This window comes from Rhinopithecus roxellana, chromosome 20, assembly GCF_007565055.1.
Source record: "Rhinopithecus roxellana isolate Shanxi Qingling chromosome 20, ASM756505v1, whole genome shotgun sequence".
Classification (NCBI taxonomy): Eukaryota; Metazoa; Chordata; class Mammalia; order Primates; family Cercopithecidae; genus Rhinopithecus; species Rhinopithecus roxellana.
The window spans coordinates 56980513-57006084 of NC_044568.1; the positions used below are offsets into that span (position 1 = coordinate 56980513).

Sequence of the window (25572 nt, forward strand, 5' to 3'; positions counted from 1 at the left end):
CCTCAGATGATCCACCCGCCTCGGCCTCCCAAAATGCTGGGATTACAGGTGTGAGTCATTGCACCCGGCCAGCTTTAGGTTTTAATAAACCACTAGGGAGTTCTGCATGGCCATACTACTATGAAAATGAGGCTGGTCGTTCAGATCAGTTCCTCAGCAAATCAGAATTTCTGAATTTTTCCAATTTCTGTAGTTTTTCTGGGGCTACTAAAAAGAGAACAATTTAAAGAATTATGCTAACTACAAGTGTGTTTTTTTTACAGTAGTCTTTCATACCAAATCACACCTTCCTTCCCATCCTTAGAGAGGTGCCTTTCTTTACACCAGGATTAAATTCGTCTTTCTTCCCTGCAATAGGCCTTTCATGCCACCCAGGCTGGAGTGCAATGGCGCGATCTCAGCTCACTGCAACCTCCACCTCCCAGGTTCAGGTGATTCTCCCACCTCAGCCTCCTGAGTAGCTGGGAGGGATTACAGGCGTCCATTACCACGCCTGGCTAAATTTTCTATTTTTAGTAGAAATGGGGCTTTGCCATGTTGGCCAGGCTGGTCTTGAACTTCTGACCTCAAGTGATCCACCCACCTCATCCACCCAAAGTGCTACGATTACAGGTGTGAGCCACCGCACCCAGCCATCCCCCTTTAATTAAAAAAAAAAAACAGATATGGGGTCTTGTGACACTTCCCAGGCTGGTCTCAAGTGATTCTCCTGCCTTAGCCTCCCGAGTAACTGGCACTACAGGCGCAAGCCACCACTCCCGGCTTTTTTTCTTTAAAATACATTTTATGTGTTAGAGGAAGTTTACATTCACAGCAAAATTGAGCAGAAGGTACAGTTCCGTATGCTTCCTTTCTCTGTTTTTGCAAATTGGGATCTTACTACAGTAGAGTTTCTGGTATCTTGACTCAATCTCTGTTGACTTTTTATAAACATAACTAGCCTAACCCTTGTCCCTTTGTGTTTCCACTCAATCATGCTATTGGGCTTTTACCTGCTAAATGCAGGAGTCGTTGGTGTGAAGGAAGTCAGTTTCTAGATCCTCCAACTTCCCCCATGTACTTGCTGTTAGGTTGTTGAATTCATTTATTCATTTAGCAAATCTGAAGTTAAGACTTTTGGTATACTTTCCAGAAACTTTTTTAATTTACAAGGTCTTGTACTGTTTCCCAGGCTGGAGTGCAGTGACACAATCATAGCTTACTGCAACCTTCAATTCCTGGGCTCGAGGGAGCCTCCTGCCTCAGCTGGGATTCCAGGTGTGAGCCACGGTGCCCAGCTGTTTTCAATAGATCCGAAGGAAGACCAAAACAAATCGTCAACTGATAAAACATTTAAATGTTTTTGGTTAATACTTACTAGCTTGAGATACTACTATAATAAAACCCTTTTAGTTGCAACTTCTATTTATGTGGCCAGTTTTTTTCATACGTGGTTATAGTCTCTGAAAAAGGTGGGCAGTTTATTTTCCTTTTTTCCTCCCAAAGACACATACTTGCTCTGTAACAACCCCTTTTTTCAAAGAGTAGAACATATGGCAACTTGCTCTTCCACTATTTAGAACACAGAGCCAAATCCACTGTCATGTCGCAGTGCTGCCAAAAATACAGGCTTTGAATGGCCCTCCAAATTGACTGAATCCAGGGAATTTAATTTTCATGACCTCATATTCCTTTTGAATGGTTTTGGCATTAATAGAGCAGATTAATAAAATTTTGAAGAAAGCTTTCTAGTAACTAAAATGAGAAACTGAATAGGTTACCCAGGAAGTGTTTAATTTTTTTTCTGGTATCACCTCCCAGGTGGTTTAGTTGTTAACTTTAGGTTTTGGTTTGTTTGTTTGTTTTTTTTTTTGAGACAGTCTCACTCTTTTGCCCAGGCCAGAGTGCAGTGACACGATATTGGCTCATTGCAACCTCCACCTCCCAGGTTCAGGCAATTCTCCTGCCTCAGCCTCCAGGATAGCTGGGAATACAGGCACCCAGACCACGTATGAAAAAAACTGGAATAGAATTATAGCTGAATCCGTCTCATTGGAGCAGTCACAGTGCTAGAGAACTTAGATACCGATTTTTTTTTTTTTTTTTTTTTTTGAGACTGAGTTTTGCTCTCCAGGCTGGAGTGCAGTGGTGTGCCCTCAGCTCACTGCAACCTCCGCCGCCCGGGTTCAAGCCATTCTCCTGCCTCAGTCTCCCAAGTAGCTGGGATTACAGGTGCTCGCCACCACACCCGGCTAATTTTCGTATTTTTAGTAGAGACAGGGTTTCGCCATGTTGTCCAGGCTGGTCTCGAACTCCTGACCTCAGGTGATACACCCGCCTCGGACTCCCAAAGTGCTGGGATTTCAGGTATGAGCCACCGCGCCCGGCCTAGATACCGGTTTTCTACAGCAGAAATAGTCACACTTTCTAAGGCGGAGGGCTTTGGAGTCAGACCCGAGCTGGAGTGAAGGAATGCCTTGCGATCTCTCTTCAGCAAGCTGTTGTTTTAAGGACGTGGGGCCACTTTCCTTTATTTGTATAACACTTCAGAGCTGTGCTGCTCCGGGCCAGAAGTTCAGCGAGTGTCCGTCGGCCCGGTGCCGTAGGTGACGTAAGTGGGCTCTTCGAGGTTCACAACGCGTCCTCCCGTGACGTTCTCGGCCTGTGAAGTTTGTGTCCATGGGAAACGTGCACGGCGGTTCCTCAGGGAGCCGGGGGAGAAAAGTGGGGATGTTTCTGGCCGCCCGCCATCTACTAAACATCCTAGCAGGCAAAAGGGCGCTCCTACGGAACTCGCCGGCCCGAGGGCCCGGGTAAGCCTGCACCTCCACCATCTCAGACCCTCCTACGTTGGCCTTTCCGGCGGCAGCTTCCGGAGCGGGTAGGAGGTGCCACGAGCCGCCCCGCCTGTGCTTAGCTTTGTTGGGCTACGTCACTTCCGCTGCGGTCCCGGCCCCCCCCCCCCCCCCCCCCCCCCCCCCCAGCGTGGCCGTAACCCACGGCAACGGCCCAGCACGCAGCGACCTGAGTCGCCCTCGCCCACGGGCCAGGGCTAGCTGTCGCGAGGCCTTCCATCCGCTCGGCCCCACAGGTGGGTGTGAGCGGCCATTTCTCCACCCCTGGGGCAAGGCCCCGGACCACTCCAAAGGCGACAGAGCGAGAGGCCCTGCCTCCTTCGAAAGGAAGCGACCCTCTGACGCGGGGAAGCGAAAGGCAGACGCACTAAAGGTAGGGCCTGCCCCAGAGCGGGCGGGGTCTGGGGAGGGGGCGGGACCTGGGGCGGTGGGCGGGGCCTGAGGAGGAGCCGTTGGGGGCGGAACCCCTTAAGGGCGGGTCCCTTTAAGGGCGGGTAGACGGAGGACGGGGAGGAGTTCGAAAGGATAATCGAGAACGTTTTTTGAATGGGATAGCTTGAAAGAAGGGCTGGCGTCTTTGTGGCACGGTAGGAACTGGCAGAGGAAGGGGAAGAGCTGGATGAGGAAAAAAGACTCATGGAATGAGGGGAGGAGCCTGATAGGGAAAGGGGTGGGGCCTGCAGGAAGGGGCGGGGCTAGATGAAGAGGTGGAGCCGAGCGTGATGCGCCTGGGTTTTACAGGTGGCAGGTGGAGCGCGGGTTTGCTGACTTGTGCTTTGCTGTGGGCTGTAAACTGTGTGAGAGCAGAGAAGACGGGTGCTGCTTTAATTTTTTATTCTCAGTGCTAGGTACTTAGTGAATTCATTAATGGGAGTTGAAAAAGGGGAAGTATTTGAGACTGGGATTGGAATAGATGTGGTCTGATCCGGAGGGATGGTGTAGAAACTGCGCTCCTTGGCATCATTCTGTGAAATACTTGAGGTTCCTGAATAAGCAGAAGGCACATATAATTAACAAGGAGGATAAAATTTATGGTCTTGAAAATATGAACAAATTGTGCAAATTGGGTGGCGCGGGTGCTTAACTTTGAGACAAAGTTTCGGTTTCTTCCAGTGTGTTTCTAAATGCGACTCCCACCTCCTTTTCCTGTAGAAACTATGTTACTCATGATCAGGATTCTCAGGTCAGTCTTCAGGACCTATTTAACTGGTTCATATAAGTGAAAATTGGTCTTGTATTAAGAAACTTAACTTCCACCATGGCTAACAGTATTTCTAATGATTATTCCTTCACTCAGCATAGGTCGTTAAAGACCCGACCCACAGGAACGTTCATTCAAACTCCAAATGAGGCTGCCAGAAACTCATCTTTCTCTGGTTGGAATTTAGGATTCCTTTAAATCTATAGCTTCTAGGAAGATGAGGGTGTGTGGCACAGTGCAGAGCCAATGAGAAGCTGGGGCAAGGTGATAAGGAGTTTTGAAAGATTTCCATCTATCTGCTTTTGACATAAACAGCCTGCATTTGACTTAATACCCTGGGCCTTGGTTTCTTCTGGTCCATCAACATTTCCCCGCCCTTAATGAATTAGGAATCTGTCAACCAGGTATAGGAATCTACAGTAAGATATTTGTAATCTGACTGTATACACAGACTGGCAAACATGTGACACTCTTTATTTTCTGGCAGACTTACTTAACCCCAGAAATTTTTCCTGCTGTAGTCAGGTCATAAGATCCTTCTCAATACAACGCTGTAGGTAGCCACTACTCGTTTGGAGTTGACAATTCAGAATTTTTTTTTTTTTTTTTTTTTTTTTTGAGACAGTCTCACCCTGTTACCCAAGCTGGAGTGTAGTGGTGCGATCTCAGCTCACTGCAACCTCCGCCTCTCACGTTCAAGCGATTCTTCTGCCTCTGCCTCCAGAGTAGCTGGGACTACAGGGATGAGCCACCATTCCTGGCTAATTTTTGTATTTTCGGTAGAGATGGGGTTTCATCATACTAGCCAGGCTGGTCTTGAACTCCTGACATCAAGTGATGCACTGGCCTCGGCCTCCCAAAGTACTGGTGTGAGCCACCGCACTCTGCCAGAATGTATTCTTTATCCCTGATCTAGATAATAGGTGTTTTAAAGAGAGAGAGGGAGAGAGATCAACTTCTATAACTCTTGGTAAGTTCCTCTAAAAAAAAAAAAAAACTATCTAAATGGATGGATCTGGAATCCTGTAGAAAAGATTTAGAAACATAGGCCAGATCATTGCATAGGCAGTAAGGTGAAGGTGAATTTGCAGCACTTGAATAATTAGCAAATGTCCAAGTGAAAGGGATATCCAGAGGGCAGTATCCTTTACCCATCCTTCTCAACGTCTTTATCCGTGATGTAGATGGAGATACAGAAGGTATCCTCGTCAAATTAATGTCGTCATCAAGCAAGAAGGAATGGTCAAACTGTGGGAAGTCAGAGTTAGGTTGTGAACTATCTGAGCGGGTTTAATGATGGTCCAAAAACAAAAGGGGAAATTTTACAAGGATCTGATGCATTTGGAGTCTACATCTAACTAACACAAAAAGAATAAAGAAAAAAAGAAAAGAAAATCAACAGCATGGTTACGGAGTAAAGTAAGACAGGACTTTTTAGCCATTCATGTGAAGAAAAAAAAAATCTAGGCCGGGCGCTGTGGCTCAAGCCTGTAATTCCAGCACTTTGGGAGGCCGAGACGGGCGGATCATGAGGTCAGGAGATCGAGACCATCCTGGCTAATACGGTGAAACCCCGTCTCTACTAAAAAATACAAAAAACTAGCCGGGCGATGAGGCGGGCTCCTGTAGTCCCAGCTACTCGGGAGGCTGAGACAGGAGAATGGCGTGAACCCTGGAGGCGGAGCTTGCAGTGAGCTGAGATCCGGCCACTGCACTCCAGCCTGGGTGGCAGAGCAAGACTCCGTCTCAAAAAAAAAAAAAAAAAAAAATCTAGAAGTTGTAGTTCACCTCGAGTTCAGTGTTAATTAAGATTGGGTTATAGGGTTGGGTGTGGTGGCTCATGCCTGTAATCCCAGCACTTTGGGAGGCTGAGGCAGGCAGATCACCTGAGGTCAGGAGTTTGAGACCAGCCTGGTCAACATGGCAAAACCCTGTCTCTACTGAGAATACAAAAATTAGCCAGGCATGGTAGCGGGCGCCTGTAATCGCAGCTACTTGGGAAGCTGAGGCAGGAGAACCGCTTGAACCCAGGAGGTTGCAGTGAGCAGAGATTGTGTCACCCCACTCCAGCCTGGGTGACAGAGCCAAGACTGTCAAAAAAAAAAAAAAAAAAAAAAAAAAAAAAAAAGGCCAAGCACAGTGGCTCATGCCCATAATCCCAACGCTTTGGGAGGCTGAGGCGGGCGGATCACAAGGTCAAGAGATCGAGACCATCCTGGCCAACATGATGAAGCCCTGTCTCTACTAAAAATACAAGAATTAGCTGGGTGTGATGGCGTGCATCTGTAGTCCCAGCTACTCAGGAGGCTGAGGCAGGAGAATCGCATGAACCCAAGAGGCAGAGGTTGCAGGGAGTCGAGATCATACCATTGCATTCCAGCCTGGTGACAGAGCGAGACTCTCAAAAAAAGAAAAAAAAAAAAAAGGAAATAAAAAAAAAGATTGGGATATACTTTTTAAAAAATATAATAACTTTGTTTAATAGATGTAGATTTCAGATCAAAAGGAGTCAGATTTCAAAGTAGACACTTCTAGTCAGACCACTTTTGAGGTATTGCTTTCAGTTCCGGGCACCACATTTTAAGAGACAGGTAATTTTGCATTCTTGAGATAAGGAGGAACTTAAGATTTGTATCTGACAAAATAATAGCTGCCTTCAGATGTTTTCAGATTTGTGTTTGAGAAGAATACCCAGAATTGAGGAACAAAATGTGCACATTTGCAGATGACTTAATTTGAGATCATTCAAATCTTTAGAGCTTCCAATGGAAAGAAAGAAATTCTTGTTAAGTTATGAGCACTCAGTCATTGAAAGTACTTAAGCAGAAGTATTTAAGCTGAATTATTATTGTATTAGTTTTCTGTTGTTGTTGTGTTATCTGTTTAGGATCTCCTAAGTCATCCAGTCTGGACTCTTATTGGACGAACCCACTTCCAAGATCATTCAGACTGGTGGCCGAATTCAGTTTCTTGAAGTTGTGCAACTGAGATCCACGTTTCATTCCTCATTGTAAACCAGGGTCTTCTCTCAGCTCCTAAATGCCATCCACATTCCTTGGGATGTGACCCCCCACTTCCTCAAAGCCAGAAACAATGCATTGAATTCCTCTTGTGCTTTGTATCTCTGACTTCTGCTGCTGCTAGCTAAGACAAGTTTGTTTTAGAAGACTATGTAATTTGATTAGGCTTACCCGGATTATCCAAAATAATCTCCTATCTTCATGTCAACTGGTTAATAATCATAATTACATCTGCAAAGTCCCTTTTACCATGTAATATAAAATATTTGTGGATGTTGTATTTCATCCTGTTCACCCGGGGATTAGGGTGGGAAATCTTGAGGGGAGAGAATTTGTAGATTCTGCCTACCACGTTATCTTTCAGGAACATTCTAGAAGAGCTTATTGCAACAGGTATTTTTACCCATTTTTCTCTCCATGATCATAAATTAACCTTATATAGTATTAATTCTGCCTCTAATCAGAGTTGTATCTTTGAATTAAGCATATTTTTAGTCTTCCAAAGACATGGAGCTTGTATTCCTGAGACTTTCAATCTCTAATAGTCACCTTTTAGCCTGAATTCATGGTACATACCAATCTGGCTTTACACAGCGTAATAACTACGGACATCTGTTCCCTTCTATAGTGGTAAAATACTTTATGTTTTATATTTTCCTATTGTGAAACAGCAGCTATATTTTCCTTTTTTACCTGAAACTAGTCCTTTTCTGCTAGCATCATGTGACTTCTTATATGGTAGCTATAATTTAGAGGACTAAATAATCTATTTACTAGTTCCCTTTAGTATGTAACTCTTCAGTTATTTTTTAAAGTATGTTATAATTGGCTGGGCACTTTGGGAGGCTGAGGCGGATGGATCACTTGACGTCAGGAGTTCGAGATCGGCCTGGCCAACATGCCAAAACCCCGTTTCTACAAAAATATACAAAAATTAGCCAGGCGTGGTGGCACACGCCTGTAATCCCAGCTACTCAGGAGACTGAGGCATGAGAGTTGCTTGAACCTGGGAGTCAGAGGTTGCAGTGAGCCGAGATCACACCATTGCACTCCAGCCTGGGCAAGAGAGTGAGACTCTGTCTCAAAAACATAAAAAAAAAAAAAAAAAAAAAAGAAGTAGGATGGGCGCGGCGGCTCATTCCTGTAATCCCAGCACTTTTGGAGGCTGAGACAGGTAGATCACCTGAGGTCAGGAGTTCGAAACCAGCCTGACCAACATGAAGAAACCCTATCTGTACTAAAAATACAAAATTAGCCTGCCATGATGGCACATGTGTGTAATCCCAGCTGCTTGGGAGGGTGAGGCAGGAGAATCACTTGAACCCAGAGGCAGAGGTTGCAGTGAGCCAAGATCGCACAGTTGCTCTCCAGCCTGGGCAACAAGAGTAAAACTCCATCTCAATAAAAATAAAAAAAATAGTAAATAAAAAGTATGTTATAGCTAGTTTCTTTTCTTTTTTCTTTCTTTTTTTTTTTTTTTGCATCAGATATAATCATGACATGAACAACCCCTCACAGTCAGAGTCCCACTTGGCCTTGTAATCTCAGCTCTGACACAATCTCAGTATCTTTACTTACCTGTATAGGACAGACTGTGGTATAGCAACAAGCAGTTCCTCAAATCTCATGGCTAGAGTCATTAAGCTTTTTCTCATCCGTGCACAGTCTGATGAGGGTTTATGGGTGGCATTTCTCAAACCTGTGACTCAAAATCTAGGCTTCTTCCATTCTGTGGTGCTGCTAACTCAACACGTGACCCCCAGGGTCATCGTGGGAAGAGAAGAGAGAACTGAAGGAGGATGTTACCTATTCACTGCCTCATCCAGGAAGTGACACACATCAGTTCCACTCACAGTCTGTTGACCAGGCTAGTCACAAGGCTCTGTGAAGTCACCAAAATCTGGCTTCTTACTCCTCCTGGAGATGTAGAAGGAAGTAATAGGCTCGCTTCTCCTTAAAGTTAGGCAATGTCCGTGATTTGCTCCAGGCTAATGACATGTGAACTGAAGTCAAATGAGTGACTTCCAGGAGGAAACATCTAAGAGCCATGTTTGCCATCACACTCTGCATCACAGTGGGCTGTGGTTTCCGATGGCGCAGCCTCCGTCAGTTCACATTCAGGAGGGAGGACAATGTGGAACAGAGTCCAGACATCATACAATGAATCTACAGCATGAGTTAGAAAGAAGCCTATTTTTTTTAACCACTGGAAAAGAAATAGGGCTGCTTGTTGTTGCAGTCCATCCTTGCCTGTCTTGACTAATGCTAGGAAGTCAAGACTGATGGACAGTACTCCTCCTAACTCAAAGTGTACCCACTGCAGCCTTCTTCAAAAAGAGCCTGGCAGCTTAAGTCCTATCTGGGGCAAAAAAGACATAAATCAAAAACAAGCAAACACAAAATCAGAGTTCTATTTTTTTAATAAATCCATTTCTAACCTTATTTTCATTAAAATAATAAAGTAGCCACGTTATTACCTTCTTTATCAAAACAATATGAAGGGCCAGGCACGGTGGCTTATGTTTATAATCCCAGCACTTTGGGAGGCCGAGGCGGGTGATCACCTGTGGTCAGGAGTTCATGACCAGCCTGGCCAACCTGGTGAATCCCCATCTCTACTGAAAATACAAAAAATTAGCCAGGTGTGGTGGCAGGCGCCTGTAGTCCCAGCTACTCGGGAGGCTGAGGCAGGAGAATGGCGTGAACCCGGGAGGCGGAGCTTGCAGTGAGCCAAGATTGCACCACTGCACTCCAGCCTGAGCGACAGAGCGAGACTCTGTCTCAAAAAAAAAAAAGAAAAAAAAATTAGCTGGGCATGGTGGCATGTGCCTGGAATCCCAGCTACTTGGGAGGCCGAGGCATGAGAATCACTTGAACCCAGGGGGCAGAGGTTGCAGTGAGGCAGAATCATGCCATTGCCCTCCAGCCTGGGCGACAGAGCGAGACTTGGTCTATTTAAAAAAAAAAAAAAGTAGGCCGGGCGCGGTGGCTCAAGCCTGTAATCCCAGCACTTTGGGAGGCCGAGACGGGCGGATCACGAGGTCAGGAGATTGAGACCGTCCTGGCTAACACGGTGAAACCCCGTCTCTACTAAAAATACAAAAACTAGCCGGGCGAGGTGGCGGGCGCCTATAGTCCCAGCTACTAGGGAGGCTGAGGCAGGAGAATGGCGTAAACCCAGGAGGCAGAGCTTGCAGTGAGCTGAGATCCGGCCACTGCACTCCAGTCCGGGCGACAGAGCCAGACTCCGCCTCAAAAAAAAAAAAAAAAAAAAAAAAAGTATATATATATGTGTGTGTGTGTGTGTGTATGTGTGTGTGTGTGTGTATATATACATAAGCAAAGAAAGGCTAGGCTCACACCTGTAATCTCAGCACTTTGGGAAGCCAAAATGAGAGGATCGCTTGAGGCCAGGAGTTTGAGACCAGCCGGGTCAATATAGTGAGACCCCATCTCAAAAAAATATATATAAAGAAATACAAAGGCCCTTTCTGTACTATATGGCATGGTCATTTCTTCTGCTATCCCTTCACTTTTCAGCTTCCAGGCCTTTGGAAATTTCTTTATGTTCTTGGTCGGGTGGTCTCTTTCCACACAGGTTTTTCTTTGGGCAGTGTTACTTATTTGTAAATAGGAGATATGTTCATTGTTGTCAGTTTACATTGATTTCTCCCTGTCTTTTCCAACTTTAACTTTTATACAACACACGACAGAAAACATGTCCTTTTGCTGTATTCAACTGGTATGCCTCTACTGTTGACTGTGGTAGCTTAATGGTTGTCTTTGTTCATTTCAGGAGTAAGTACTCTGAATTATAGATTGGTTAGGGTGTTAAAGCTACATTAACTTTGCCAGATGTATAACAAAGGAGCATTTGATAGTCTGTGTACTTCTCAGTTCATTAACAAATTACAGGATCTCAACATGGTGTCACAGATCCAAATAGTAATGTCTATTCTTTTCTGCATTTACACCTGTTCCTCTGGCCGTTCAGTAGATTCAGTGAGAAGGCCTTGTGTACTGTGACTTAAGAATAATTGGACAAATATTCCTGGAGTTCCTCTGAATCACTTTTATAAATCCTATTATCTGATGGTATATCTTTTTTGTACATCTGTTTTTTTTTTTTTTTTTCAATAAGTCCTTGTTCAAGGTCTTTACTCCAACTTAAAATTACACAAACCATGTTATCTGTTCATTGATACATTTATTTCTTTGGGAGGCTGAGGTGGGTGGATCACCTGAGGTCAGGAGTTCAAGACCAGCCTGGCCAACATGGTGAAACTCCATTTCTACTAAAAATACAGTAATTAGCCCTGCATGGTGACACATGCCTGTAATCCCAGCTACTCGGGAGGCTGAGACAGGAGAATCGCTTGAACCCAGGAGGCGGAGGTTGCAGTAATCTGAGATTGCACTAGCGCACTCCAACCTGGGCAGCAGAGCAAGTGTCTCAAAACAAAACAAAACAAACAAACAAAAAACCACATTTACTTCAGTTTGCTTAAGGTCAAAATTCATTGTACCCTGGCTTCTATCATTATTCCACATTTCATTTCTTGAAGCTCTCCAATAACATCATGGCTTTGAAAGTTTTATTATGGGAAATTTCATGCTTACATACAAATATAATAGTGGATTAATCTCCATGTCCTCATACCCATCTACAACAAACAGAACTTAAGGGCACTTTGGTTTCACTATTCCCTCCCCAACCTCAACCTCACATTATTTTGAAGCAAATCATATTATTGGTAAAAGAAAATAAACTACTTTACAGTTCTTTGGCTGATCATTTCCTTTTAGTGTCTGTCTTTAAATGCTACTAGAAAAGATATTTTCTGGATTATGGTAAATTTCCATAGGCTATATTTTTTAGGCTCTCATTTATTTCATTTCCAAATATCTTAAGTTCTTTCATCAATTTTTCTTTGGGTTTATTCTTGTTTATCCAAACATGCACTTCGGGGGCTTGGATCTGAGTCAACTATTTCTTTTGTACATGTTGGTTCTAATCACTTTAATAGCTTGTGTAACAGAGTTTAATACCTTCTGGCCTACATCTCTGAGCTTTCCTGCTTTGTACTCTAAATCCAATTTTAGAGTTGTATCAGCAAATGCGTCTCCATGGCAACATGTTCATTGTGATCTTTGTGTTTTCTTGATGTGGTGGAAAACGTTAGTATGGACTTTGATGTATGCTTTATCCTGGTGATTCTCAAACTGAATCAGGTTGTAAAGTTCAGTGAAAGCCAAGAAGTGGGACGGCATGAGCTCTTGATTTACGTCAAATCTGTAAGTCAGGCATAATTTTACTACCAGAAAATATTATATGAATATAGATGTCTGCATTCCAACATAAAAGTAAAACTGCATACAAATTGCAAGGAATCACACATCCACTCTTTTCTTTGATCTTCTATTGATTCTTGTACATTTCTGTGTGTCATCTGCTAACATGAGCTGGAAGACAAGAATGGGTAATAAAACTTGACAGTTACAAAAAAATTAGCCAGGCGTGATGGCAGGCGCCTGTAGTCTTAGCTACCTGGGAGGTTGAGGCAGGAGAATTGCTTGAACCCGGGAGGTGGAGGTTGCAGTGAGTTGAGATCACACCACTGCACTCCAGCCTGGGCAACCGGAGGGAGACAAACAACAACTTGGTAGTATGTTTCGAGAAGGGAAACTTAAAATACAACTTTTCTATCCACTAACTGAATTTCTTTTTAATTAGGAAAAGACCACCAACATTCTCTTTTAGTAGCGGAGCGTCTTGATTCTGCCTGGAGTATACCAGGGTTCTGAAGGTGCATCTGTGCATCTGGTGATCTGGTATGCAGTAATCTGACCTTTTGACTAATAATACTGTGTTAATTGACTCAGGGATGATTCTTAGCTTTGAGTCACAAGGAATCAATATAGTTCCTTATGAACCATCATTACATAAGTAAAGTGCTTATAAAAATGTAGTGTTGGCCAGGGACGGTGACTCACACCTGTAATTCCAGCTAGTCAGGAGGCTGAGGCAGGAGAATTGCTTGAACCTGAGAGGCGGAGGTACAACTTCCAACCTAAAATTGTACAAAATTTACTCCTGTACATTTTGTCAGTGAGCTAAAATCGCACCACTGCACTCCAGCATGGGAAACAGAGTGAGACTCTGTCTCAGAAACAAAACAAAACAAAACAAAAAACCAAAAAAACTACTGTAAGCCTATGTGAAAAAGTCAAAATGGTAATTAAACAGATGTGTTATAAGAAGTACTGATCTCTTCCTAAACAGAAAATGAAAAAAACTAGTTTTCTGGCATGGGTCATGTTTGGCTGAGAGAAAGCAAGGAGTGGGTGTCCCCTGTGGCTTCTCTCTCAGCACAAGCAAGGAACTTCTTGAGAAGACACTGGGCGCTTCTCAGCACTCACAGAGCGTTGGTGGTCACTGCTCACGTATTCCAGTTAATTTCTGCAGCCTGTGGGGTCCACAGGAGGAGCCCCTATCTGTAGGAAGGTATTATGCTTTTGCCCTTTTTTTTTTTTTTTTTTGAGGTGGATTCTTACTTTGTCGCCCAGGCTGGAGTGCAGTGGCACAATCTCGGCTCACTGCAACCTCTGCTTCCCAAGTTCAAGCATTTCTCCTGCCGCAGCCTCCTGAGTAGCCGGGGCTACAGGTGTGCACCACCACACCTGGCTAACTTTTTTGTATTTTTAGTAGAGACAGGGTTTCACCATGTTGGTCAGGCTGGTCTCAAACACCTAACCTCAAATGATCCGCCCAGCTCGGCCTCCCAAAGTGCTGGGATTACAGGCATGCGCCACTGCACGCAGCCACTTTTGCCCTTTTTATAGATGAGCAAACAGACCCAGAAAAGTAAGTCATTGCTTCAGAGACACAGCCAGTAAATAGGCCTGGAACTGTTCAGCTCTTTGGCTCTGATCAGGTTTACAACTTTGCAGACCCTTTGTCTAGATTCTAAATGCCAAGTGCATTTTCCAGAAAAACATCCATTAATGGTAGATAGGGTTATCACCATCATTATCACCATCACCTACTATTTTACTTTGCTAGGGGCATCATGACAATGTACTACAGACTGAGTGGCTTAAGCAACAGAAATGTATTACCTCATTGGTCTGGATTCTCAAAGTCCAAAATCAAAGTGTTGGCAGGGTTTGTTCCTTCTGAGGGCTGTGAGAGGAGGCTGTGTTCCAGGCTGCTGTCTTTGGCTTATAGAAGGCCATCTTCTCCCTGTCTCTTCATATCTTCTTCTTTTTTTTTTTTTTTTTTTGAGACAGAGTCTTGCTCTGTTGCCCAGGCTGGAGTGCAATAGCGCGATCTCGGCTCACTGCAACCTCCGCCTCCCGGATTCAAGTGATTCTCCTGCCTCAGCCCCCTGAGTAGCTGGGATTACAGGTTCGCACCACCACACCCAGCTAATTTTGTATTTTTAGTAGGGATGGGGTTTCGCCATGTTGGCCAGGCTGTCCTCGAACTCCTGACCTCAGGTGATCCAACCAGCCTCAGCCTTCCAAAGTGCTGAGAATACAAGTGTGAGCCATTGCTCCTGGCTGCCTTATCTTTCATAGTGCCAGTGGTTGGCAGTGGATGGTTTTGTAATATTTGTTCTCAGTCTCTTCCTGAACCTACCTTCCTTCTTTCTTTCTTTCTTTCTTCCCTTCCTTCCTTCCTTCCTTTTTTTTTTTTAACGGAATCTCACTGTCTAACCCAGGCTGGAGTGCGGTGGCCCGATCTCAGCTCGCTGCAACCTCTGCCTCCTGGATTCAAGTGATTCTCCTGCCTCAGCCTCCCTAGTAGCTGGGATTACAGGCGCCCACCATAGTTTTAGTAGAGATGGGGTTTCACCATGTTGGCCAGACTGGTCACAAACTCCTGACCTCAAGTGATCTGCCTGCCTTGGCCTCCCAAAGTAATTCCTGGAATTACAGGCGTGAGCCACCACGGCTGGCCATATTCCTGAATGTGTCTTGAAGATACTGCACCTGAGTATTGAATTGCTTTTTTTAAAAAAAATTAATATTAAAAATGAAGTTCCATTCATGTTTTCAAACAGCAAGAAGATGTTAAAAACCTTAAGCAACCATCGCAGTGATGGATCTCTGTCAGAAAAATGAGACTGACTTAGAAAATGGTGAAAATAATGAAATTCAAGGCACAGAAGAAACAGAACCAACCTGTACTTGTCCAGATGGAAGAAGTGAAAAGAATCATGTTTATTGTCTTCTCGATATCAGTGACATTACGCTTGAACAAGATGAAAAAGCCGAAGAGTTTATTATTGGAACGGGATGGGAAGAGGCAGTGAGTATCTTTCTGAGTCACAGCTTTTCTATCTCTTGCACATCAGTGTTTTGATGCAAGCCTCTTTTTTCCAAAAACAGTTAATATTACCAAAACATGTGGAATCAATGACATGTAGAAACCCTGGAATCGAGGTAAAATATTACTGATGATAATAGCAGCACCTACTGTGTGTATTTATGACCACTTAGTATGTGGACAGGACAGTACTAAGTGCTTTGGATACATTAATTCATCTAACCTCTCAATAGCCATATGAGGCAAGTATTATTCCCAGCCTTGCTTTGTGGATAAGTATACTGAGTCACCTGGAAGACAAAGTAACATGCTCGAGATCACCCAGCCAGTAAGTGGCCAAGGCAGGGCTTGAATCTAGTTCTTCTGGACTCTAGAACCCTGAGCTTCTTAACGGCTACGCTGAACTCCTGAGAGAACTGAGGGTTCTATCCTAATGGTTCTACTTAGAACTCTGCAGGCTTTTTTCCCCCCGATGAGATGGAGTTTCACTGTTGTCCAGGCTAGAGTGCAGTGGCGCGATCTTGGCTCACTGCAAGCTCCACCTCCTGAGTTCAAGTGATTCTCCTGCTTCAGCCCCCTGAGTAGCTGGGATTTTAGGTGCCCACCATGCCCAGCTAATTTTTGTATTTTTAGTAGAGACGGAATTTCACCATATCGGCCAGGCTAGTGTTGAACTCTTGACCTTAGGTGATCTGCCCACCTGAGCCTCCCAAAGTGCAGGGATTACAGGCCTGAGCCACTGCACCTGGTCTGCAGGCTTACTCTTAAACCATTCTTAGAATCGATAATAGAATCGTATGTTTAAAACTATAAGAAAACTAAAAAAAAAAAAAAAAAAAAAAAAAGGCATAAAACTATAAGAAAACTTGGTCTAATCCAGTGATTAAACGTAGGATTACTAGATAACACCTACTTTATCAGTATAAGTATGTCCAAAATGTGATCCTGTGTTTTTATCTGGCAACCCTATTTTCACCGTGATCTCTGTGGCAAGATCAGCCAGAGGACTCTGGGCGTGGATGGGGAGTAGGTGTCCCTGGGTATGCAGGGCTCCTCTGCATTCCAGGACTTGCCTCTGCTCCTGGGTCTCCCTCCAGCCTATCCAAGCAACAGTGTTCCCCAGGTATGGGAAGCAGAGACTGGTGGTGCTCGAAATCCTTGTTGGTGGGCCAAGTATGAACGGTTTTCGTTTTATTTTAATAGCTTCGAATTTAAATGTGCGTTTGAAAAGAAATATAGTCAGTACCTCAAAGTGGCCATTTACAAATACTATTGCTTAGTGTTTTAGTATTAACAAATGCCATTGCTAGTATTTAGGATTAACAAATCCTATTACAAATACTGTTATTACTTTGTAGGGGTGAAAGTAGATATTTTTCTACTTTTTTTTCATGCTTTGAAACTTTGAAGAATTTTTTTTTTTAAGTGAATGAATTTTAAGAAAATTATCGGTGGGGGAAGGGGTAGTAAAAAATAAATAAGAATATTGTTTCACATAAGACTGCCAAAATGGGAATGTGGCCAAAATTGGAGCAAGGACAGTTTGGGCCCCTCGGCTGGAGGAGTAACATGCTGCTTTATTTGCAGGTCCAAGGGTGGGGAAGGATTTCTCCAGCTGCCTGCATCTGGCCGAGGAAGTTACCAAAAAAGGCGAGGGTAGGGGAAGGTGCCTGCAGCGACTGCTTGGTGTGTGTTAACCTGTCCCACAGGAGCCTCGAGGCCAAGCCTCCTACGGAGGGGGGCCCAGAGAAGGATCAGAACAGCCCCTCCCAGACTCAGGCAGCCCCCCAGGGCCCCAGCACTGCTTCCAGGGCGATTAGCAACATCTGCTTTCCCACCTACTTTCGAACAGAGAAAAAAAGTCTGCAAATCAAGGAGTTTATTTGGTGCACCGAAGACTGGGCCATCCCGGACACTAGTAGGGGCAAGGCTCTTCGGAACCCCAGTGGAGGGGTCCACAGAGGGCTGTCCATCCCAGGCCCCCTGACTTCCAGGGCCCTCCTAGTTCTGCCACCCCTGAAGGCTTCGCTTTCAAATGCCTTGGATGTTCTGGGTAAGAAGAGTAAGAACTCTTTCTTGCAGTCAGAAGAGAAGGTGCTGAGTGTGGAAAAGGATGGGTGTCTGGCTTGTGCTTATGGCTTGAAAACAGCACATGGGAAAGGTGAAAAGAGACCCAGTGAGCTGGCCAAACACACTGTGGTCAACGACACGCCATCCTCCCCTTCCCCAGCGGCCCGGACATCCCTGCTGGCCGATCCGGAGCAGTGCTGCCTGCATTGGTCCCTCCTGTCTGAGAAAAACCTGGCGTGCCCTTCAGACTCCAGTAACGTTCGCTATCTTGCTGCCTTGCAGCTTCTGCAGAAACGGGGAGTGCAAAACTACAAATCCAAATTCCAAGCCAAGGATTCAAGACCTCCTGTGATCACCCAAAAGGCCAAGCAGGAAAACAGGCCCCAGATGCTGGAGACCAAAGTGTTCCCAAGACCTCTCTTGCCGTCCCTCACAGTGAGCAGAGTTGTCATTCCGGTCTCTACCCACAGGATCCTCTGAGTGGTCATGGGAGAACCCCTGGGAATAAGCACTGCTTGAGATGCAGCCATCCTTTCTCTTTCTTCTCTCTCATTTCTCACCCACCCCTGACTCCTTCTTTCTCTCCTCTCCGTCAAACCGGTTTTCCTCTTCTTTTCCTCCTTTTTTTTTTATAGTACAACCGAAGAAAACTGAACCTCTGTGAATGGGTTGGGATTTATTCTCTAAAACACCATATTCACGTGTTACCTGCTTCTGCTACTTAGCCATTCACAAAATGCCAATTGGTCATGCCAGCCCTGGCCTCTGCCTGCCTCAAGTCCACACCCAGCAGAAGCCACGCAGAAGGTGGGGAATCCAAAGGGCCTCCTTCCCTCCATGCTGGCCCCAGGCCAGCCCAGAGCCGTCTGGCAGGTGCCCTTTCTGCCCCACCCCGGCCGGGCGCGGTGGCTCACACCTGTAATCCCAGCGCTTTGGGAGGCCAAGGCGGGTGGATCACCTGAGGTTGGGAGTTCGAGACCAGTCTGACCAACGTGAAGAAACCCCGTCTCTACTAAAATAATACAAAATTAGCCGGGCGTGGTGGCGCATGCCTGTAATCCCAGCTACTCAGGAGGCTGAAGCAGGAGAATCGCTTGAACCCGGGAGGCAGAGGTTTGCAGTGAGCCGAGATTGTGCCATTGTACTCCATGGGCAATAAGAGCGAAACTCCACCTCCAAAAAAGGAAAAGGAAACTCCAGCTTGTGTCCAGGACGTGCAAGGCATCAGAGACCCTGTGTGTCCAGGGTGTCACGCCCTCAGACTGTTTCCATGCATATACGCTGTCTGCCGTCTCCTGCATGTTCAGGTTGCTATATCCTCAGATTGCACCCTCATATTAATCTCTGGGTCTGGAAATTTTAGCCACAGTGCTACAAAATCCAGCCTGGGCAGCAGGTTAAGAATAATTACTTTTTGGGGCCGGGCGGGGTGGGTCATGCCTATAATCCCAGCCCTTTGGGAGGCCGAGGTGGGCGGATCACGAGGTCAGGAGATGGAGACCATCCTGGCTAACATGGTGAAACCCCGTTTCTACTAAAAATACAAAAAATTAGCCGGGCGTGGTGGCGGGTGCCTGTAGTCCCACTTACTCGTGAGGCTGAGGCAGGAGAATGGTGTGAACCCGGGAGGTGGAGCTTGCAGTGAGCCGAAATCGTACCACTACACTCCAGCCTGGGTGACAGAGGGAGACTCCGTCTCAGAAAAAAAAAAAAATTACTTTTTGGGAAAAAAATAAAAAGATCACTGTGATTATCACCTCAGATGCGTCCTCTGGCCTTTGCATCTAATATTTGGAAACCCTCAACCCCAGACACTTTTGGAAAGGGGCTGTTACTTTCTCCCTCTGTCCTTCCTCTACCCTCATTTTACCCCAACTCGTATTCCCACAGTTGTATCTAAATTAAATGACATTTGTAAATGAGTTATATTTTAAATGCCAACTGATGTTGCTATGTAGACAACATATCCTGATGAACCATTCTGTGATATGAGTAATCATTAAGCTGCCTTGTAATGACATAGTTTGAATTTGCTTAAGGTAGGTTGGACTTGAGCTCTGGATTTCCTGTCTCCTAAACGATGGAGTAGACAGAATATATGACTGTATTTGTAAATATCTGCTTCCATAGTGGTCTTTGTAATGTCTTGTCTGTTTGCCTAGGGGTTTTTTGTTTGTTTGTTTGTTCCATTTTTTTGAGACAGAGTCTCACTCTGTCACCCAGGCTGTAATGCGGTGGCATGATCTTGGCTCACTGTTACCTCTGCCTCCTGGGTTCAAGTGATTCTCATGCCCCAGCCTCCCAAGTAGCTGGTATTACAGGTGCCCACCACCACACCCAGCTCATTTTTGTATTATTAGTAGAGACCAGGTTTCCGGAGGTTGCAGTGAGCTGAAATTATGCCATTGCACTCCAGCCTGGGCAACAAAACAAGACTCTGTCTAAAAGAAATAAATAAATAAAATAAGAATCCAAGGCCTCTTCCCAGACATTCTCTTTTAATCCTGCATATATGCATGGGGATCAGGGATCATTTTCCTCCTCTAACCCAAGAAGAAATTGTTCAACAGAGGGTTGGTTTTGTTCAGGACAGCATTAAGCTTTGTAGCCTGGGTTTCTGAAGGCTCAAACTATATTTCACAGGTTGGGGACGTTTGAAGTACTGGGTGGTAAATATCGTGTGATATTTGCAGGAAGGAGGGCTCAAGAATGTCATTTTTTCCTGTAAGATGGGGACAATTTTCAGACACAGGATGTGGTGAAGATGACCAAGTAATGTATGTTGAACTCCAATAGAGATCTGTGTTTTTCCTGAATGTACTGAGCGGATCAAATATAACAAGCCAGATAATTTCCCTCTAATGAATGACTGACTATTCAAAATTGTATGGAAGTCCTTTGGCCTGCGAGCTGGCATTTGGATATTTGATGATGGGTCTTTACTCTTGAATGGGTTCTCAGAACTTACCTTTGCAACTTGTCAACTAAGGTGCTTCTTGTTTGGGTCCAGTCCATCTTAATTCTCTTGCCTTTTTCCTCATCCGGTTTTGCCTGTATTTCCACTGTACCAGTCTAAACACCATCACTCTGCAGATTAAGGCTTGACTCTAGTACTAAATTTGTGCATACGAGGTGTTCCGGGAAAAAACTTTTCAAGTTCAATCTCCTAGATCAAAAAGCATCTGTATATTTTCTTGGACACAGTCTCAGGATAAATCCAGTATTGACTGCAATAAGTAAAAATGAGAACCATCTTCCTTTTTCCTAGGAGCTGAGAACCATTAGGATGTATATTTTTTAATACCCCAACTTTGCCACTGAGCATTTCTGCCTTTGCCTATAAAATGAGGGAGTAATGTCTGAAATTTTTAATAGTTCTGTCATTTTAATGCATTTAACTTGCCTGCAAACATTGTTATTATAGAGACTCAACATGGTGAACAGTTGTTTCTGTTTTAGGTTTTGATCAGTCTTGCTCTGGATCCTGGATTTCCTAATGTGAAAATTAAAAAAAAAAAAACACTAAATGAATTTCAGTTTATACATTTCAAAAGATGATGATAGTAAAAACCCTAAAGAAATTTTAGTTTTTTTTAACCTAAGACTATGGGGACTTACCTTCTCTACCAACACATACTTTTTTTGTTTGTTTGTTTGTTTGAGACAGGGTCTTGCTCTGTGGCCCAGGCTGGCACGATCTCAACTCACTGCAACCTCTGCCTCCCAGGTTCAAGCAATTCTCCTGCCTCAGCCTCCCAAGTAGCTGGGATTACAGGTGTGCACCACCACGCCCGGCTAATTTTCATATTTTTAGTAGAGACAGGGTTTCACCATGTAGGCCAGGCTGGTCTCGAACTCCTGACCTCAAATTATCCACCCACCTTGGCCTCCCAAAGTGCTGGGATTACAAGAGTGAGCCACCTCGCCCAGCCCCAATACATTCTAAACAATATACATAACTTCTTAGAGGATTGAATGGGAGGACTGAATGGCCCAGCTGTGTGCTGTATTTACAGCAATGCTGAAAGCCACCCCATCACCTGGCCTAACTTTAGGACAGGGCTTTTCAACCTTGGCCCTATTTGGGGCTGAATCATTGTGGTGGGGCCTGTATGTGCACTGTGGGATGTGTAGCAGCATCCCTGGCCTTGACATATTAGATGCCAATACCACCCCCAGTCACAACAACCAAAAACGTGTCCAGACTTTCCCACATGCCCCTTCAGGGCAAAATACCCTAGCTGAGAACCACTGCTTTAGGGAATTAGGAATCTGGAGCCCACCGCCTTTGCTGCAGCTTCTCTGACAGCTTTACTTACAGATCAAGCAGGTGCCTTGGTACAAGTGTGAAGGGAGCTGGGAGAACGCCCAGCTTGCCGCATCCCAGAAGGCACATGTGCTTTCCATTTTGTGCTGGTCCTCTAGGGTCTCCTGGTGGCACATGCCTAGGTCCCTTCTAGAAAGAAGCTAAGAAGCAACCATAAGTCTGCTTTTTTTTTTTTTTTTTTTTTTGAGACAGAGTCTCCCTCTGTCACCCAGGCTGGAGTGCTGTGGCATGATCTCAACTCACTGCAACCTCCCCTTCCCGGGTTCAAATGATATCAAGTGATTCTCCTGCCTCAGCCTCCTGAGTAGCTGGCATTACAGGTGCCCACCACCATGCCCAGCTAATTTTTGTATTTTTAGTAGAGACGGGGTTTTACCAGGTTGGCTAGGCTGGTCTTGAACCATCCTGACCTTTAGCGATCCACCCGCCTCGGCCTCCCAAAGTGCTGGGATTACAGGTGTGAGCCACCGCACCCTGCCAAGTCTGCTTTTCTGTGAGAAGAGTCAGAGTAACAGGAGGGTCCATTCAGCCAGGACCCTGAGTGACAGGAAGAGTTGTGGGCGTTCTCTTTTCCTGTCTTCAGGAGAATGTGCATTATTGGTTTGGCAAGGTTTTCAAGATAAGTCGAAGATGTTAAATTAATGTATTTACATTTAATGCCAATATTCAGAGTTCTTTAATGTTTAACAATTCACTTTTCCACACTCACTGCTTGGGCTGAACGGGTGTAAATATGAAGAGGCAGCCAATACTATGTGGGATACAACTTAGCAAGCACTGGCAATCTGTGCTTCATATGTATATATCAAAGTGGCTTTTCTCTCTTGTTTAGCTTAAACTACAAATCTTCCTCCCCTGTGTTTCTTTTAAAATGAAACAGTTGGCCGGGCATGATGGCTCATGCCTACAGTCCCAGCACTTTGGGAGGCTGAGGTGGGTGGATCACTTGAGGTCAGGAGTTCAAGACCAGCCTGGCCAACATGGCAAAACCCTGTCTCTACTAAAAATACAAAAATTAGCCAGGCGTGGTGGCACATGCCTGTAATCCCAGCTACTTGTGGGGATGAGGCAGGAAAGTTGCTTGAACCCTGGGAGGCAGAGGTTGCAGTGAGCTGAGATCCCAACACTGCACTCCAGCTTGGGCGAGAGTCCGTCTCAAAACAATAAAAAAGAAAAAAGAAAAAAGAAACAGTTTCTGTACTTATTTTATGAGACAGCGTCTCACTCTGTTACCTAGGCTGGAGTGCAGTGGCACCATCACAGCTCACTGCAGCCTTATCCTCCAGGGTTCAAGCAATCCTCCTCCCATAGCCTCCTGAGCTGGGACTACAGGCACACACCACCAGGCCCAGCTAATTTTTTTTTTTTTTTTTTTTTTTTTTGAAGAGACGGGTTTTGCCACATTGTCCAGGTTGCTCTCAAACTCCTGGACTCAAGTGATCCACCTGCCTTGGCCTCCCAAAGTGCTGGGATGACAGGCATGAGCCCCCATGCCCAACCAGTTTCATCACTTACTAAAACTTGAGGAGAGCTAGCTTGAAAACATAATATAGTTTCTTATTTTCAGCACCACACAAGGTTTCTGACGATTCACTAAGCCTCTATTTTTTTTTCCTTTGTATCTGCCCGAGAATAACCATGATCACTAAACCTCTAAACATGAAAGAACTGTTAGTGATTTCATTTGTTCCAATCTGCATGTCCTCTGAAGGTAAAAAGAAATCCGATATTGAATTTGGAATAAATACTACTGGGCTTACTACTGTTCATGACTCTATTTTAATTTCTTTGGCTGTTCAACAAAATCCTCATGACTGACTGCCCTAAATTTCAGGAAAGTAGGATGTCTGAGAAATACTTGGTATTTTGGTAGTTGGAGAACTTTAACTCTGAAGAGTTCTTACTAGTTAAGCACATACCTTGTAACAGAATAGTGATTTAAATGCTTTTAAAATATACCACATCTTGGCTGTGAGTTTCTTTAAAAATAAATGGCATTGGCCGGGCGCAGTGGCTCATGCCTGTAATCCCAACACATTGGGAGCCCAAGGCGGGTGGATCACTTGAGGTCAGGAGTTCAAGACCAGCCTGGCCAACATGGCAAAACCCTGTCTGTACTAAAAATAGAAAAATTAGCTGGGCATGGTGGTGCGTACCTGTAATCCCAGCTACTCGGGTGGCTGAGGCACAAGAATGGCTTGAACCCAGGAGGTGGAATTTGCTGTGAGCCGAGATCATGCCACTGTACTTCAGCCTGGGCGGCAGAGCGAGACTCTGTCTCAAAAAATAAAAAAATAAAATATATCGCATGTGGCCAGGTGCAGTGGCTCACACCTGTAATCCCAGCACTTTGGGATGCCAAGGTGGGTGGATTGCTTGAGGTCAGGAGTTCAAGTTCAGCCTGGCCAACATGTATATAGATATATATATATATCTCATGTTACCAAAAAAGAAGGTACAAAAAAATTGATACCAGCTTGCAGTTCTTTAATAGTATTGACTCTAAAATATAACAAAACTAAAATTTCCATGAGTTGAAATAAGACAATATAGAGTAAAAAATTCCTAAAGCATAGTTTGCCGAAGTGATGACTTCCCAAAATTAAAATCTTAATTTTGGTGGGCTCACTTTTTAAAAAGAAAAAGTTTTTTATTTTTGTTTTTTTTTTGTTTGTTTGTTTGCTTGTTGGTTTTTAGAGACTAGTTTCGTCTACCAAGGAAAAAGTTATTGAGGGGAGTCTTACTGGTTCATTATTGTTTTGTCATAATTCAGATTCATTGACTTCTGCCACATTTTTATTGCAGCATGGGCTCTACATTTTCTGAAGTCACTAAATTTCTCGTTACAGCACAGGAAAAAGAAGACAAAGTAGGAGAGGGGTCAGTTTCGCATTCAGTCCTAAGCAGCAACATGGTTGAGATGTAATCATAAAAGCGAATGTTTCACCCACGACATGGAAAAGCGGTGGATCACCAGAAAGCAAAAGAGTCAAACGCTGCAAGCAGCAGTAAGAAGACGCCAAGCTTGGAGCAAGGTCTTACTTAAACCTGCCATAGTCATCAGCTCGCTCTGTTAGGTCTCCCCAGCCCGCCCCTCAAAAAAAGGTTATATGCAGAGGTAATATAATATATGTACTTTTGAGAATAACAAAGTCACCGTGGAGATAATTTCAAAACAAATTTTTTTTTTCATTTTCAGATATATTGGACTATTTCACTGATGCTAAAAGAGTATCACTTGTTTAAATTTTTTGTGGTTTCTTTTTTGCAGCCTAATGTTCTGTAATAGTAACTTGTTTCCAAGTAAAGTACCAAAAGCTAGTGGCGGGGCCATGGCTGTGGTCTCTCATAGGTCAAACTTCACTATTTTGGAATGTGTGGAGTTGGAACACAGTTTTTATTTTGTTATTTATTAGTAAAGCAATAAATAAAATTATCTTACTGATATTCATTAGTTTTTGTTATTTATTAGTAAGGCAATAAAACATTTAGGTTTTTTCTGGAGTTTGTTGAAGAAACTGAATATTGTTAGTGTTCCAGCTCAAGTATGGCATAGACAGTGCGGCTTTTACTTATTCGCATAGTTTGGGCCTTGCTCCTTGCAAGCAAGCTGATTTTTAAACGCAGTGCCCCTGTGAACGTCAAGAACACTGACAACCTGAGAGCCATCTCTGTTTGTTTTTTTAGCCTGCCTCTCTGAATATGTAAACTAAAATATCAGTGTATCTACTAATAAATACCGTTCCAACAACTGAGAGAATCCTTTGGATTTAAACACTGAAAACAAT

At 44.4% G+C, this 25572-nt stretch overlaps 1 protein-coding gene across 2 annotated transcripts; it reads left to right on the forward strand.

The window, feature by feature from the left end:
• The first annotated feature begins 2956 nt into the window (after window positions 1-2956).
• Window positions 2957-25231, forward strand: C20H16orf46 (chromosome 20 C16orf46 homolog). Of its 2 annotated transcripts, none has more exons than XM_010375157.2 (4): window positions 2957-3070; window positions 15122-15369; window positions 16975-17892; window positions 24634-25231. In XM_010375157.2, the coding sequence occupies exons 2-4, from the start codon at window positions 15160-15162 to the stop codon at window positions 24655-24657; spliced, it is 1152 nt and encodes a 383-aa protein (XP_010373459.1). In that variant the 5' UTR covers window positions 2957-3070; window positions 15122-15159; the 3' UTR covers window positions 24658-25231. The 2 variants fall into 2 exon arrangements, with proteins under 2 accessions (XP_010373459.1, XP_010373458.1); XM_010375156.2 differs by lacking the exon at window positions 24634-25231 and adding an exon at window positions 12790-12887 and having other exon boundaries at window positions 16975-18116.
• The last annotated feature ends 341 nt before the right edge of the window (window positions 25232-25572 follow it).